Source organism: Haliotis cracherodii, unplaced genomic scaffold, assembly GCF_022045235.1.
Source record: "Haliotis cracherodii isolate W230 unplaced genomic scaffold, xgHalCrac1.p SCAF_2, whole genome shotgun sequence".
Classification (NCBI taxonomy): domain Eukaryota; kingdom Metazoa; phylum Mollusca; class Gastropoda; order Lepetellida; family Haliotidae; genus Haliotis; species Haliotis cracherodii.
In genome coordinates this window covers 58781893-58796786 of record NW_027266275.1, presented here as the reverse complement: position 1 = coordinate 58796786, position 14894 = coordinate 58781893, and the positions used below count along the sequence as shown (strand labels likewise).

Genomic DNA, 14894 nt, shown 5'->3' with positions numbered 1-14894 from the left:
CGGGGTGCAGTGATTAGAATAGCACATTGCACTGAGGATGTCAGGTTTGTTTACCTGTGCTGCATTTCCATACAGTGGTACTTGTAGTAACACTGTGTGTTTGTATGGAGTGGCTCTGGCAAACCAGTCAGTGTTGAGGGCTCAGCCAGTTGTGATGTGTTGACTTGCATGACTACTGTGGTGGTTGGTAGGTAGCTGTGTTGATGATGGGGATGGATTTAGCTTGTGGGTGAATAATGTGCAGCAGTAGTCTGGCATGACAGATGTTTAACATTGAGTCTGGCCCAAACAAACCAGTGGTTGTCTGGGAATGTGGTCACAGAATCAGCAAGGCTGCTGAAGCAGGTTTTACAGCTATTTGTAGTTACTTTAGCAGGTGTCATATCTCCAGGGTGTCTCCAGCTCCTGTAAGGTGTCACAGCTGTATCTCACTCCTGGTCTCATACACCAGGTGTTACAGCTATATATAGCTCTCATAGCAGGTGTCACATCTCACATAGCAGGTGTCATTTCCCCATGGTGTCTCCAGCTCCTATAAGGTGTCACAGCTGTATCTCACTCCTGGTCTCATACACCAGGTGTTACAGCTATATATAGCTCTCATAGCAGGTGTCACATCTCACATAGCAGGTGTCATATCTCCAGGGTGTCTCCAGCTCCTATAAGGTGTCACAGCTGTATCTTGCTCCAGGATCCAGTGTCAAAGTTCATACACATTTCATACACCAAATGTCACAGTTATATCTCGCTCCTGGATCCTGTGTCTACCCACTCTAGAATGTGTCACATCTCATACCCCAGGTGTTATAGCTATATATAGCTCTCACAGCAGGTGCCACACATACTCCTGATACCCTTGTTGTGATGTGTGATCTGTGCAACAGTTGTGTGTAGTATAGCTGATCTGTGGACAGATGCCAGCGAGACAGGTGTTGTCAGCCCCTGTGCAGTCTGTGCTTCACAGTAACACATGGTAGTGAGGAACACCAAGCTGTTGTCCGCCTCATCATCATGGTTGTCTGCGTTAAGGTGTCATAGTAAAACAAATCTTAGCTACCGGTAAGTCTATTCTCGAAGCTGTCTTAACGCTAAGTTATCTAAAGTCTATTCTCGAAGCTGCCTTAGCGCTAAGTTTACAACAAAAATTAAGACAGGGTCTTAGAAACTTACGATGTTTGGGGCCTGCAATGGCGTCCAAAAGACGGCATGGTGAAGAAAACAAATCGACAGTATGGGTCTACTGGATCATTTCTTACGACAAAACCAGGTATTTTCCACTTGCACTTTCAGATCCCACTGATCGCCACTGAAACATTGTACTTACCAATTATGACTTATGTCTGACATATGCCGAGACAATAAGAGATGGTAGCAAGTATTCATTGCATAGAAAATGTTACTTGAAACTGGGGATCCGGAAATCGGTCTGTGCGCTGGACATGTCCGATTGTCACTGCAAAATGTCTGATTTGAAATTGTCCAAACCGGACATTTTACAATTCGGTCAACATCAATCACCACAGGCACACTGACCTACATCCCGAGAGGTTGAAACTTTTGTATATATTAGATCTATGTATTTATCATGTGTTGTACGCTATATAACACCTCGTAGATCTATCCCTGGCTTCAGCGAATTCAGGTGAACAAACAGGTATAACAAACTTGGTCGATAAAAATATGAAATTTGATATAAACTTCACTAAACATGATGATTTATCATTTAGATTGTATTTCCTGTTCTCCAAGGCATTGTTTTATATGCAGAGATGAAGATTACCGTGTGTATTTTCTCATGAAATAGCAAACAGCTGTGCACATGTTCTCGCAACAATCTACCGGTGATTCAGTCAAAAAGTACCCAATGATTCAACTTCAAAGAATTTTGATGCAATAGTCAGAACAAACTGTATCGGAAATTATTATTTTATCTGGAATAATATATTCCAAAATCGTGCGGCTTTTACTGTATATATACACACAAAAAACGAAAAAGGTATGTTGTTTCAAGTTGAAACAATGTACCTTTTTGGTTGTTTTTTTCGGTTGAAACAACAGCTTCGTAGGTGCATGCAATCGCAATGGCCGTGGCCTTTTCTTTTAGGGCAGCTAATTTGTATGGAGAGTGAGAGTGGTTTCCTTTTGACTATGCGTACGACGTCTGAAATCTATAGTGTCTAATGGAATGAGCATCTTGTCGATATAAAAGAAAACAATTCAAGTTTATTATTCAGTGTTGTGTAAACGATACTTAGGATATAAGGTCGGTTTACAACCTGGGAAGGTTTATTTACATATCATTCCTTTTGCTCTAAACCATGTTGCAGTTGCAAGACGTCATGTATACATGTTTGTAGGGGGGAAGAGATGGATGGATGCGTTTCATTGTTATCTGTTCAGGATTTCCTTCTCACATCCAGCAAAAGAATGTTTGTTCATTTGTGTTTGAGGCAACCTATTTGTTTTTTGGCATTTGGCCATTCTGATATAATGCATGTATTTCTTGTCCTGGTAGATAGTTTCCCATTTGCCTGATGTGAGATCCTACATAGTCAGTGTTTACAGGAGATAGATTAAGTTTAAAGAATACTTTTTTCAGCTGACACAATACACTGGTAACATTCTTTTCATTTGTTTTAAAAAAAACGAATAAAAAGAGTGTTGTTAAATGTGAATCCCCGTATATATCGCAACAATATGTCACATTTGCGACATCCCACAACTACAACGTGGCTTATGCAATGCTCCCTGAAAACAAAATCATTGTTGCGATGTGTCTCAAGTTTGCGATCATTGCTACTTATTTACGTGTATATTTTTCATGTTCACATTTTCATTTTCCTTCGGCATCATCATTTCGAATTCTATATACTAGTCTTCAAAACTTGCAATATCTGTCTATAAAGAACAACAGTTTTATGATAAAATACTTCATTGATCACTTGCACATAACAATAACATGAGGCTACATCATTAATCATAACATCAACATTTATCTTCAATAGCGATTTAATTGTTTTCAATCTTATAAAACATTTAAAATCAAATTTTATTCTAGGGAATTCCCTGAATAATCGATAACATCATTCGGAAACACCCAGCTTATTTTACCCCCGTTACAAAAGAGCTCCTCGTCAGCTAAGATTTGTGTCATAAATAAGATTATTTTGAGAAAGGTTTAGACAGCTTCAATGGCTCAGCTGTTCATATGGCAGTTGTATTTTCTGTCTCAAGTTGCTAGTGAGTGAGTTGTGTTTAACGCCGCTTTTAACAGTATTCCAGTTATATCACGGCGTGTCAGCTTAATGTGGGAAGAAAGCCCGAAGTGATGCAGGTCTCAGACGTTTACCACTTAGGTGAAACCCACGAGCACAGGTATGGTGCTGACAAACCTAGAAACATAATCAGGGCGAACCGGGATTCGAACCCACAATCATAGGTTTCTGGCTCGCCCAAGGGATGCAACTCTGCACAGCGAATCACGGCGCCTTAAATGACTGGGCCCCCCGTGCCCCCCTCAAGTTGCTAAAATTTGTCCCAGCTAAGACTGCATAGTGAATAGGCCGCCTGTATTTTACTGGTATACCCTTGTGTTGCAGAAGCCCTGCAGGAGAAGGCCCTGGAGGAGGACGTCCTCAAGCTTCTGGACCAGTGTCTGCAGCTGCACCTCACAGACCAGGGACTGACCAACATGACACTGCTCACCATCAGCAGCATAGCGGACTCAGGTAGGTGTCAGGGACCTGTTCCCTCCTTGAGCCCCACAAGGTTGTACATTGTATGTTCAAAGACACTACAATGCCACAAGCCTCATGACAGACTGCCATGATAGAGCTGTAATAATGGTGACTACAGCATACATCCAACCTCATGCCGGTGGGGTAGCTTGGTGGTTTAGGCATTTGCTCGTCACACTGAAGACCAGGGTTTGATTCCCCACATGGGTACAATGTGTAGAGCCGTTTTGTGGTGTCCTCCGCTGTTGACATGTTTTCTGGAATTACTCAGCCTTTAACAATCTTGGTAGTCCTGCACTATGACTGGAATTTATATTTTTGGGGTATATTTTTTACTAAAAGCCTAGGCAAGTCTAGATCAAACTAACCAAGTCACAGCAGAAGAGGAAAGGTTCTTTCTAAAAAAAAATTTTTTTTATTTTAAGGAAATGTTTTTATTGACTAAGTGTTAGTCTATGATCTTGGCACTAACTCTGATTCCTCAGTCTGTTACGAATATATTCTTTTTCGGCATTCATAAAAATAGTTACAAAACATGCAGCTTACATCTTGCTTGTTATACTGACATTGATTTCCCATTACGTTTACAGAATATTTCAAAATGTATGACATTATTCCAGTCTATTCTGAGAATCAGATACAATATTACCAGCGTTAGACACATACCACAACACATAAGAAACACAAATACAACGTTTCACTGTACACCAAGATCAGATGGTATCAGCCATCTGTCTACCCTCAGCCCAGTGTTGGCTTGAAGACACAGAGTTCAGCAATGTAGTGGCAGGATCTACAGTTAGCTATGCTACAACAATGCCCAGTAGATACACCTACCCCAGGTAATGTTGATGTTGGCAGTGAGATGCTACACACACTCAGATAAACATTTGGTGTCACCATACCACAGGGCAGATCTACACTACAGCTTCTCACTCAGGCTTGATAAACATCTCCACAAGCTAGTAGTAGTAGACAGTGGGTATCAATGTTGGAGGGCAATTGCCTTGGTTATGTTGGTATTGGTGTAATGTTAAAGTGCTGGTTGACTATGATAGTCATTGTCTGTTCTTGTAAATTGTTTCATATTTGGATACCAACAGTAGAGTATTTTTGGAAATGAGTTATTTCTTGACTGTTTGATTGACGTTCTACACATTGATGAGTTTTCGATTCTTACATTGCTATCAAGCTGAAATGAGTTATTTTTGGTAAAAAGTATGGGATGGTGCTCTGTGTTTTGGTGAGTTACTATTACCTCAACCTCATGGTGAAAATATCAGCTCATTGTTTGTGAAACCTAATGGTGAAAATATCAGCTCATTGTTTGGGAACCCTATTGGTGAAGACCCTTTTTCCTTTCTGGAAATAATTTCTGAAGATTGTCCTTTGTGTAGGTTTTCATGATGCTGCTGTAAATACGGCTTGGTGCTCATCAAACCCTGCTCCAACTCTGTTTGGTTACAGTCTCACATTGTCTCAATAATCTCAAAATATAAAAACCCTGTCATGACAAACAAGATTACCTCACAAAAGACATGAAAGTCACAAGACAGGTCCACAATAAGGATATTAGAGAGAGCTATCAGTATGACTTCTCTATAATGCCCACCCACCCAATCACCTCCCACTACCACTCTCACTTTATTTCCATTGCAACATTTACAGTCGGCGGATCTGCAAAGCAAGTAAAAAAAGTTTGGCCTTATCACAAAGTGTCAGGTTTAGCTATCTGTAATATTCACTAAGATTTGAATCTAGTTACAAGCCAAACTGTTGGTTCAACAGTTATGAGGAACAAATGTTCCAAAAAGGTGAGCTACAGGGCCTAATGTTCATTTGTTTCTGAGATGAAGAGTTTAATGTAGCCTGGTAATGTTCATGATCTGGAGGCAAGAGAGTTAACTGACCAGTTACGAGGTTGGAATTTCTGGGCTCGATCGTAGCGCCACCTGTGGCTATTACAAGTTACGTCCCTTCCATGCCTCTCCTATGGACCAATCAGATTCCACCTCTTGTATCACGAGCATTTGCCTCAAACAAAATGGCGGCGTCCAGTTAAGACGTCTGATCAACAATCAAGATCTATATTGTGATAAAACGAGTCTTACCCTGTGAAATGCATCAAATCACGTGAGCACCTTGATGAGAAACATGAAAAGATCTAGAAAATATCTGTTGACAATGAGTTCGCGGTGCACATGCTTTGCAAAACCTGCAACGGACCGAAATCTGCATGACAGTTTACGAACCGGATTTCGATTTCGTTGCACGATTTAGATTGGACTATGCATAGACTCGTTAGTCCAGCCAAAATATAATTCCATAATACAAGCCTAATTCGGCAAGGGTGGAAATTGGACTTTTATAGCCAGTTAACTCACTTGCCTCAGGAAGATGGGTAATGTTATACCATTGGTCCTAGTTTGGACCAAGATGGTTGAAGACCATTCTTGGTGTTGACATTCATTATTTAAGCTGAACTTGCTAAAAGCAGTGTACTTTCTCTCTCTTAAATAATACTGATTAGGATTCACTTGTGCAGAATACGCAAACTTTTTGTTCCTGTTCACTGAGGTATTTACACGTTGATATGGATGTGACTGCAATTGCAACATTTCTTTTTGTTCATATCAGATCACTATTGATCACACTATGATGCTATTCTGGATGACCTGTGGCATATAGAGGATGTATAGTACATAACATTCCTATACTGACCGTACTACACACCTAGGTCCACTCTCACAAAGTCATAGTAGCTCTTATTGTAACTCCATTACTTAAATGTATGTTACAATAATCATCTAGCACTAAGATTGCTTTGTGAACATGGGCCCAGAACCATAATCACAATTCTACTTCTTGTACAACCAGAAAGTTCATCCAGGCCAAGCCGTATCGCTATTAGTGCCCTTTGTCTTCATTTGCTCTAATTATAAACTAGTCGGCCATGGTGGTCCATAGTCTGTGTTGGCGGATTCTAAAATAATGGGGCATGAAATATAATCAGACAGGCAGGGGTAAGTAAATGTAAACAGATGGGCAGATATGAATGTGACCTGTCAGTTATAGTATTGCTACTAATCTTTGAACATCCACAGTGTTTTTAATGGTCCACATTTTTCTGGAATGAAAACAGCAACCACATGGGATATACCCATGCTGTATCTGAAACCCTTCTGTCCCTTGGAACCATCTACTTTTATAGACCATTTGTACTGGAGTCAGAGCATCATCAAAGGTTATCTCCCACCTACTATCACAGATGTAAACTATATCCACCCCTCACATGTAAACTCCAGTGTGTTCCACATGAACACATTTAGTGTCCATGGCCCCTTTCCACAAAGCGATCGTAGTGCTAAGATGATCGTAACTTCTATACTTCGACATAAACTTACGACAGCCACAGGCTCCACCTGGCTCCATGTGTCAGGAGGTGTGCATCTTGGTGGGGGAAATAGGGTTACAACTGCATGGAAGGTTCTGATAAGTAGGGACACTTCATGGACCAAGGACTAGGGTTGATGTGGGCGATTGTATCTGCTTGAGGATGCATGCTTGGTTGATACTTGTAGTGGAGCCACCATCATATAGCTGGAATATTCCTGAGTGCGGCGTTAAACAACAAACAAACAAACAAACTTGTAGTGGAGACTATGTGATGGGGAACAGTGATGGCAGTTTATGAGACACGTTACTATTTGTGTAGTGTCCAGTATGGTGTTGCGATTCACTTGCGTATTTGGTGAATCGAACCGTATCCATTCATGAATTGAATTTGTTATTTGTGGTCACTAGAATCAAATATTCATGAATATGCAGTCATGTGCATTTACATACGCTGACCCTTGAAATATCCATAAGAACATATTATATATACATAGATTTCTTCAGTGACAGTATTTTAGTCACTGGTCATTGTCGCATTTGAGCAGACACTAGTACCTGGATATATTAATAAAGTAATAACTAACAAACCATGTCAAATAATTTAATTTGTTATTGTTTCACTGAATATCATAAATAATACATCAACTGCTGACTTGTTATAATTCTTGAATAAATATTCGTATTCGTTACCCTATATTCATTATACGAATCCTATTCGCCTTATAGTGTATTCATTGCGGCCCTAGTGTCCAGGCACAGTGTTGCAAGGTCACATTCAGAGCTGTCATAAGCCATGTCGTTGTTCCTGCAGCTATTGATGAAGATGAGTGTGGATGTGGCTGCGAGGTGACCTGGAGAGTGGAGCAGTATGTGTAATTGATGTAGAGGTCTTTGCGGAATTACCGCTGCAGAGCGTGGGGTTGTTGTCTGTGCCAAGCTTTGATGCCATCAGTGATCATGGAGTGTTGCAGTGTTGATGTTGACTCTGATAGGATGGTAGAATGTCTGGAATTGTACATTTTCTGTAGTTGTAGTTAATTGTAGACGAGGAGTTCAAGGTAAAGTAGTAGACATGGAAAGTTCGGATGTTTCTTGTCATGCATGTTTCTGTTCACCTTGTTGAGATTCCTGGTTGAATTGCATGGTTGACATGCAGTGTCCCGTGTTTCTGGTTAAAGTTTACCCCTGAGAAGATTCCAGTGAAGAATAGTTTCCAAGTCCCAAATGCGAAGAGCCATCAGTAACATGAGGATTGGTTGGTCACAATGTGTGACCTGGCTTAAAGTAAGTCTACATACCTAACATGGCCAGGACGGTTGCTCATACAATCAGTCACTACCTTACTAGACCAGACTTGATTATTTACAGCTATCCATAATCTACCCGGTGACTGATTTGGTGACTAATTATTTACCAAAATCTGGCTGTCCTAGTGTGTCTTCACACCACAAAGGGGTAGGCTGTTTAACTGTCAGCTGCACTCCCTCATTACTGGCTTGCAAGTATGTGTTTGTAATTATCGCTTTCCTGATAGCCCATGACGAGCGACAGTTTCAAAAGGCTAGTCGTGGCCACTTTAGCCCTGCTTGATCTTTCATTCTCAGGGTGTAGATGTCTGTTACTCTACTGTGAAGGCATGGGTAGCTGCTCACTGTGTCGACCACTGGTGTGTCTGGCCCGGCCAACAGTGATATATAACTACATTACTGCAGTCTACTGCATACAAGGGGCCGTCGAGAAGCCTAGTGGTTAAAGCGAACGCTCGTCACGCCGAAGACCCGGGTTCGATTCCCGACATGGGTACAATGTGTGAAGCCCATTTCTGGTGTCCCTGCTATGATATTCCTGGAATAATGGTAAAAGCGGCATAAAACCATACTCACTCACTCACTCACTACTGTGAAGGCATTGGTAGCTGCTCACTGTGTCGACCACTTGTTTGTCTGCCCTGGGCAACAGTGATACATAACTACATTACTGCAGCCTACTGCATACAACACCATGTACCTGTTCACTCTCTCCAACTCAAAACAATTAAACATACAAGAACTTTCTTTTAGGTGAAAAATGTTAAAAGACAACAAATTAAGCTCCTTGACAGTACTCACCAATATCTTTATGTATATATGCATGGCAACACTCCAGGTCCATATACAACAGTGATGGGGGAATGTATGTCACTGACAGTTTGGAAATAATTCATTTCAGTATTTGTGGTTGTAAACCCTTATCAGCTAAACACACCAGACAGTATTACTGGGTGGATAGGAAGGGCAGAGAAAGACTGGCTGAAAGTCAAATAGTTTCATACACTTGTTTGTTTGTTTACCGCAAAAGATTGTTTTGTTTACTGCTGCAGCTATAATCGAGTCTGGACCCAGACAATCCAGCAATTGATAGGATGAGCATAACTCCCTGCTGGCAGAATATAATGACATTAAGTCCAGGTCACCAAATCCTGAACACCAGATTCATTAAGTTTGTTTGTGTGTTTGTTTTGTTGTTTAATGCCACACTCCGAAATATTCCGGCTATGTGGCAGTGGTCTGTAAGTAATCGAGTCTGGACCAGTACAGACAATCCAGTGATTAATATCATGAGCATCGATCCGAGCAATTGGGATACTATGACATGCATCAACCAAGTCAGCGAGCCTGACCACCCGATCCCGTTAGTTGCTTCTTACGACACACATAGTCGTCTGTAACGGCAAGTATGGGTTGCTGAGGACCTATTCTAACCCGGATCTTCATGGGTGTATGAGTTGCTGAGGACCTATTCTAACTCGGATCTTCATGGGTGCATGAGTTGCTGAGCACCTATTCTAACCCGGATCTTCATGGGTGTATGAGTTGCTGAGGACCTATTCTAACCCGGATCTTCATGGGTGTATGAGTTGCTGAAGACATATTCTAACCTGGATCTTCATGGGTGTATGAGTTGCTGAGGACCTATTCTAACTCGGATCTTCATAGGTGTATGAGTTGCTGAGGACCTATTCTAACTCGGATCTTCATGGGTGTATGAGTTGCTGAGGACCTATTCTAACTCGGATCTTCACGGGGTCGATTCATTAAGTTGTCTCTTACAACCAGCTTAGGGTGCTAAGGACTTTTTCTAACCTGGATTCCCATGGGCCGTGTAAAATGTATCTCCAGCACAACAATAAATGACTGCCTCTTAGAACGCTGTGTCGTGTAGACGTACGCTGAAACACACCAGAAACAGCCAGGACTTCTCACTCCATGTCTGTGATGAAAGAAGAAGTGACAGACTCAAGAAACGGACATGGAATGTGTTCCGAAGGTCGATTATAAGAAACCACTGACTACATCATCTTGCTGCCTCAATCTTCCTGCCTCATCTGCTGTGGGAGATGTTGCAGTTTGGGTTGACTACAAGTTCAGTCCCAAACCATGGAAACAATTTGGCAGCACCTCTAATGGCTGATTCCATGTCGACAAGAACTCTTCATCTGAGGTGTGATCACAAAGCTGTGGCACGTGCAGACCAAGCTGCTGGGATGTTTGTGTGCAGTTAATTTTGTTTACTTCCTACAGCAAGGACGCAGAATTTATCGTGCATATTTATGATGATTGGATAAACAACTTAAAAAACTATTGTGAACAGGCTATCTATTTACTGCTTACGTTATCTATGTAAACTGTTGTATGCTTCAGCCAAACTCACTGACCTTAGTCAAATTTGCATAACATGGGATGGGAAACTTGGCATGTTGGAATTTACTGTAATTATTTCATACAATTGACACCCATGAAGATCCAGGGTTTTCAGCAGCCATGTTTGCCGTAAAAGGCGAGTATAGTTGTCGTAAGAGGCGACTAACGTGATCGGGTGGTCAGGCTCGCTGACTTGGTTAATGCATGTCATCATATCCCAATTGCGTGGATCAATGCTCATGATGTCAATCACTGGATTATCTGGTCCAGACTTGATTGTTTACAAACCACCGTCATATAGCTGGAATATTGCAGAATGCAGCGTTAAACAACAAACAAACAAATCATGAAACTGACTTACATAATGGTTAAACGACTGTAACTCTACTGGCAACGTCCTTGTAACCTGCAAGTCTGATCACATTGTAAACTACACTTACATATTCCAGTGTGTAACAAGAAGTCATAGAGGACAAAAGTAAATGTGATCTTAATGTCTTAGAACTGAAAACTCCATAATAACTTGCAAGATAGACAATTTGAGTGCCGCCCTGTCTTCCAACTGTGTACACAATGAGAGAACAACTTCTCAAGACAGACCAGAGGGCCCACTTGCACAAAGCGATCTTAGCGCTAAGATGATCGTAACTCCCATGCTTTAACATAGGCTTACAATAGTCTTAGCGCTAAGATCGCTTTGTGCAAGTGGGCCCAGGGTAGCTTGCTTCATGATTTTGTTTGATGTATTGAAAAAGTCACAAAGTCAAAAGTAGTCAAATCTCCCCTTCACTTACTGGGCCAGTGAGCCAGTTAAGGTTTCTGAGCTGATTTTCTTTACCAAACTGTGAACCTGGGTCATGTGTAGCCAAAAATCAACTACAATCTTAAATAATTCAATTATTTAGATATAACTTTCCTCATAAACTGTTTCAAGAATATACTGCTCCTCTTTTGAGAAGGACATTTTTATTTATTTCATTTTTCCTTGATACACAAAACTTATGCTCATGATATGTCAAGTGTATATATACATATATATGACATAAGTGATTATCCCTTCAAACCTTAAGTGGTATACGTTAAACTCCCTGACATAAGTTCGGAGGCTGTATCTGTATGACTTCATCCCAGTTTTTCTGTCTAGTTGCTGGTACTCTGGCAGACTGGGATGCTCGCTTTAATTCAATATACTTCTGATGGATGGAAAAGATTATGGTGTGGGTGGGGAGACTTCTTGCTGTATACTTGTCAGAAATTCCTTTGATTTGGAACCATTAGTATATCCATGTTTATCTTTTGGTAAGAATTATTGTTTATGTACAAGATGAAGGGGAAATTATTCCTTTATGTCAAGAACGTATCTGATAAACTGTGAGCCTGTGGAAAGGTTAGCATTGAGAAAACAGAATTAGCCTTTACAAGGAAAGGGTGTTATTCTTCCAGGAGAAGTGACACATCCATATACATAATTATCATAGATAGAGCTGGAATGATTTCATTTGTAAATGGTTTTTGCTTTGGTGAATTGTTGTGCGAAGAGTGACATGATATCTTTAATTTGGAATGTTTGTCTCACCGAAGTGCCGTTGATGACACCTTCATGGGTCTTTGCATGGCTGCTGTCAGGGTCAACATGTCATGGCTGTAAAAAGGGTTGTGAGGTTATAATGTTTTTTGAAGGGATGATGTTATTGTAGGGGGTGATGATCATGTTGGAGTTAGGGTTGTGGTTAAAGGGTTTTGTTTTAAAGGTTATCATGGCGTTGATGGAGTTTGGTTATACATTTGATCTTGTCATCTTTGTCCCCGCCGTGACATTGCTGGAATATTGCTAAAAGTGACGTAAAACCAAACTCACTCTCTCACATGTCATCTTCAAGCCAGAAACATATGATTGTGGGTTCGAACCTCGGTTTACCCCGATTATGTTTCTAGGTTTGTCAGCACCATAACCATGCTCGTGGATTTCACCAAAGTGGTAAATGTCAGAGACCTGCATCCTTTTGGGCTTTCCTCCCAAATCAAGCTGATATGCTGTGATATAACTGGAATACTGTTAAAAGTGGTGTTAAACCCAACTCACTCACTCACTCACTCACTCACTCACTCACTCACTCACTCACTCACTCACTCACTCACTCAATCACCCACACACCCACCCACTCACTCACTCACTTTTCATCTTTGTCACTTTGCTTTGCTGCCAAAGTCCCTGACTCGCCTCCAATCACTGAACAAGTCCTCACTAATCACACATTCTGGAGCACTGGATTTTATCAATCATTGGAACAATCCTCACCAATGAAACCTCCTGGATCATTCCATTTTATCAAACTTTTAACCAATCCTCAGCATTCAAAGTGTGTGCCTCACTCAGTTCTATCAATCATTGGACCAGTGCTCTCCACCCAATTCTCTGCAATGTGGTTGTAAGGGAAGCAAAGTGAGCATTGTCTTGCAGTTCCCTGCATACAGAAATACAGAGGTTGGCATCCATATGAGATTAAGTCTCAGTGCCATGGTCACACATATACTACTCAAAAGAAGTTAAGGATCACCTGATTCTTTCATATTACTATAGTTAATCTCTCATGTCATGACAGACTAACTTTACCTTTATGAAAGAATCGGGTGATCCTTAACTTCTTTTGAGTAGTATATTTAATTACCACAAAACTAGGAGTTACACTATCATCAAATACAGCATGCCATGAGACTCCCGGAATGTTTCTGTGTTAATTAAGTGTTGTGAGAGATATAGGTAGGTCTTCAGTCATCAGTGAAGCTGCCCTCAATTGCTCACCACAACCAGCACAGTGATGGAGGGAGTTGGGTTGGGTTAAACATGGCTTTCATGATAGTACGGTAATGAGGAGGTGTGTCAGCTTCATTTAGGAGGAAAGCCCAAAGTTATGTATGTGGTGCACGTTTACCAGTTTGGTGGAACTCACAGGGCTAGCAGACCAAGGATTTGATAAAACTTGCAACCAGCAGATCCTGGCATGGCTAAGGGATGCAACTATGCCCAGTAAATTACAACCAGCATAAGAGGACAAATGGTAGAAAAAGCTGCGTGCAATATTATATCACTTGCCTAAGCAGTCATCTAAGATGTGCAAAGCTGCACAGAGCTGTGCAGAGCTGTGCAGAGCTGCCACATTCATCTGGGAGAGGGTGAAAACTAGACTTAAGTCAGTTAACGCCCTTGCCTCGGGAAGATGTGCCATATTAGGCATGCCAGAATCTTATAATTGTGGTTTGAATCCAAGATGTGCTGTGACAGATTATAGTATGTCAGAACCACTCTTGATTTTGGGTGAGTTTAGTTCTACGCCGCTTTTAGCAATATTCCAACAGTATCATGGCGGGGGACACCAGAAATGGGCTTCACACATTGTACCCATGTTTGGAATCTAAGCCGAATCTTCGGCATGACAAGCGAACGCTTTAACTACTAGGCTAACTGACTGTCCCTCTTGTTTGTGGGTTTCACCAAAGTGGTGAACCTTTAAGACCTCTCCTTTTCACTCTGTACCTCACCCCACCCCACCTCACCTCACCTCACCTCACCTCACCTCACACAACTAACTACCCCCTATATAAGCGTACCTATAGTGAGCTACAGTACCTAGGAGCTACTCTATCACACATTTGATGTTCCAGATAATACTTCTATGACAAGGCTGTAGTATATAAGTAGATTATCCCATGTTGTGCTACCCCAAGGGGACACCTTCACTCCAGAACCCCAGATAGCCAGGGGTTGATCAGCTGCAACCACTGCTCCGATGTAGCTGTGTGTTGATAAGGAACCACACACTGCTATGCTGATCATCATGCAGGACTTACCCACAAATGACTATGTCTTGGGCTTGTGTTTCTTCTCCTGTAGTTCCTCTGATAGGATGACCTATGGGATTACTCCGTCATGTGTGGTGGGGAGATAAGGAAGCTTCCAGTGACAGTTTACAGTTACATACGTCAGGTGAAGGGATAGACGGAATGTCTTCATCTTTTGATGAATATTTCATTGGGTAATTTAAGTGCAAATACAAGTCTTGAATTTTATGAATATTGAATA

The 14894-nt window shown here is 41.3% G+C and overlaps 1 protein-coding gene across 2 annotated transcripts in view; it reads left to right on the top strand.

Annotated features, from left to right (window-relative positions):
- Positions 1 to 14894, top strand: part of LOC139468288 (rap1 GTPase-GDP dissociation stimulator 1-like) — a 100401-nt gene that overhangs the window by 64364 nt on the left and 21143 nt on the right. For both annotated transcript variants that reach the window (XM_071250167.1, XM_071250166.1), the window contains exon 6: positions 3600 to 3728. In XM_071250167.1, coding sequence (XP_071106268.1) covers positions 3600 to 3728 — 129 coding nt within the window. The remainder of the gene's footprint in view (positions 1 to 3599; positions 3729 to 14894) is intronic.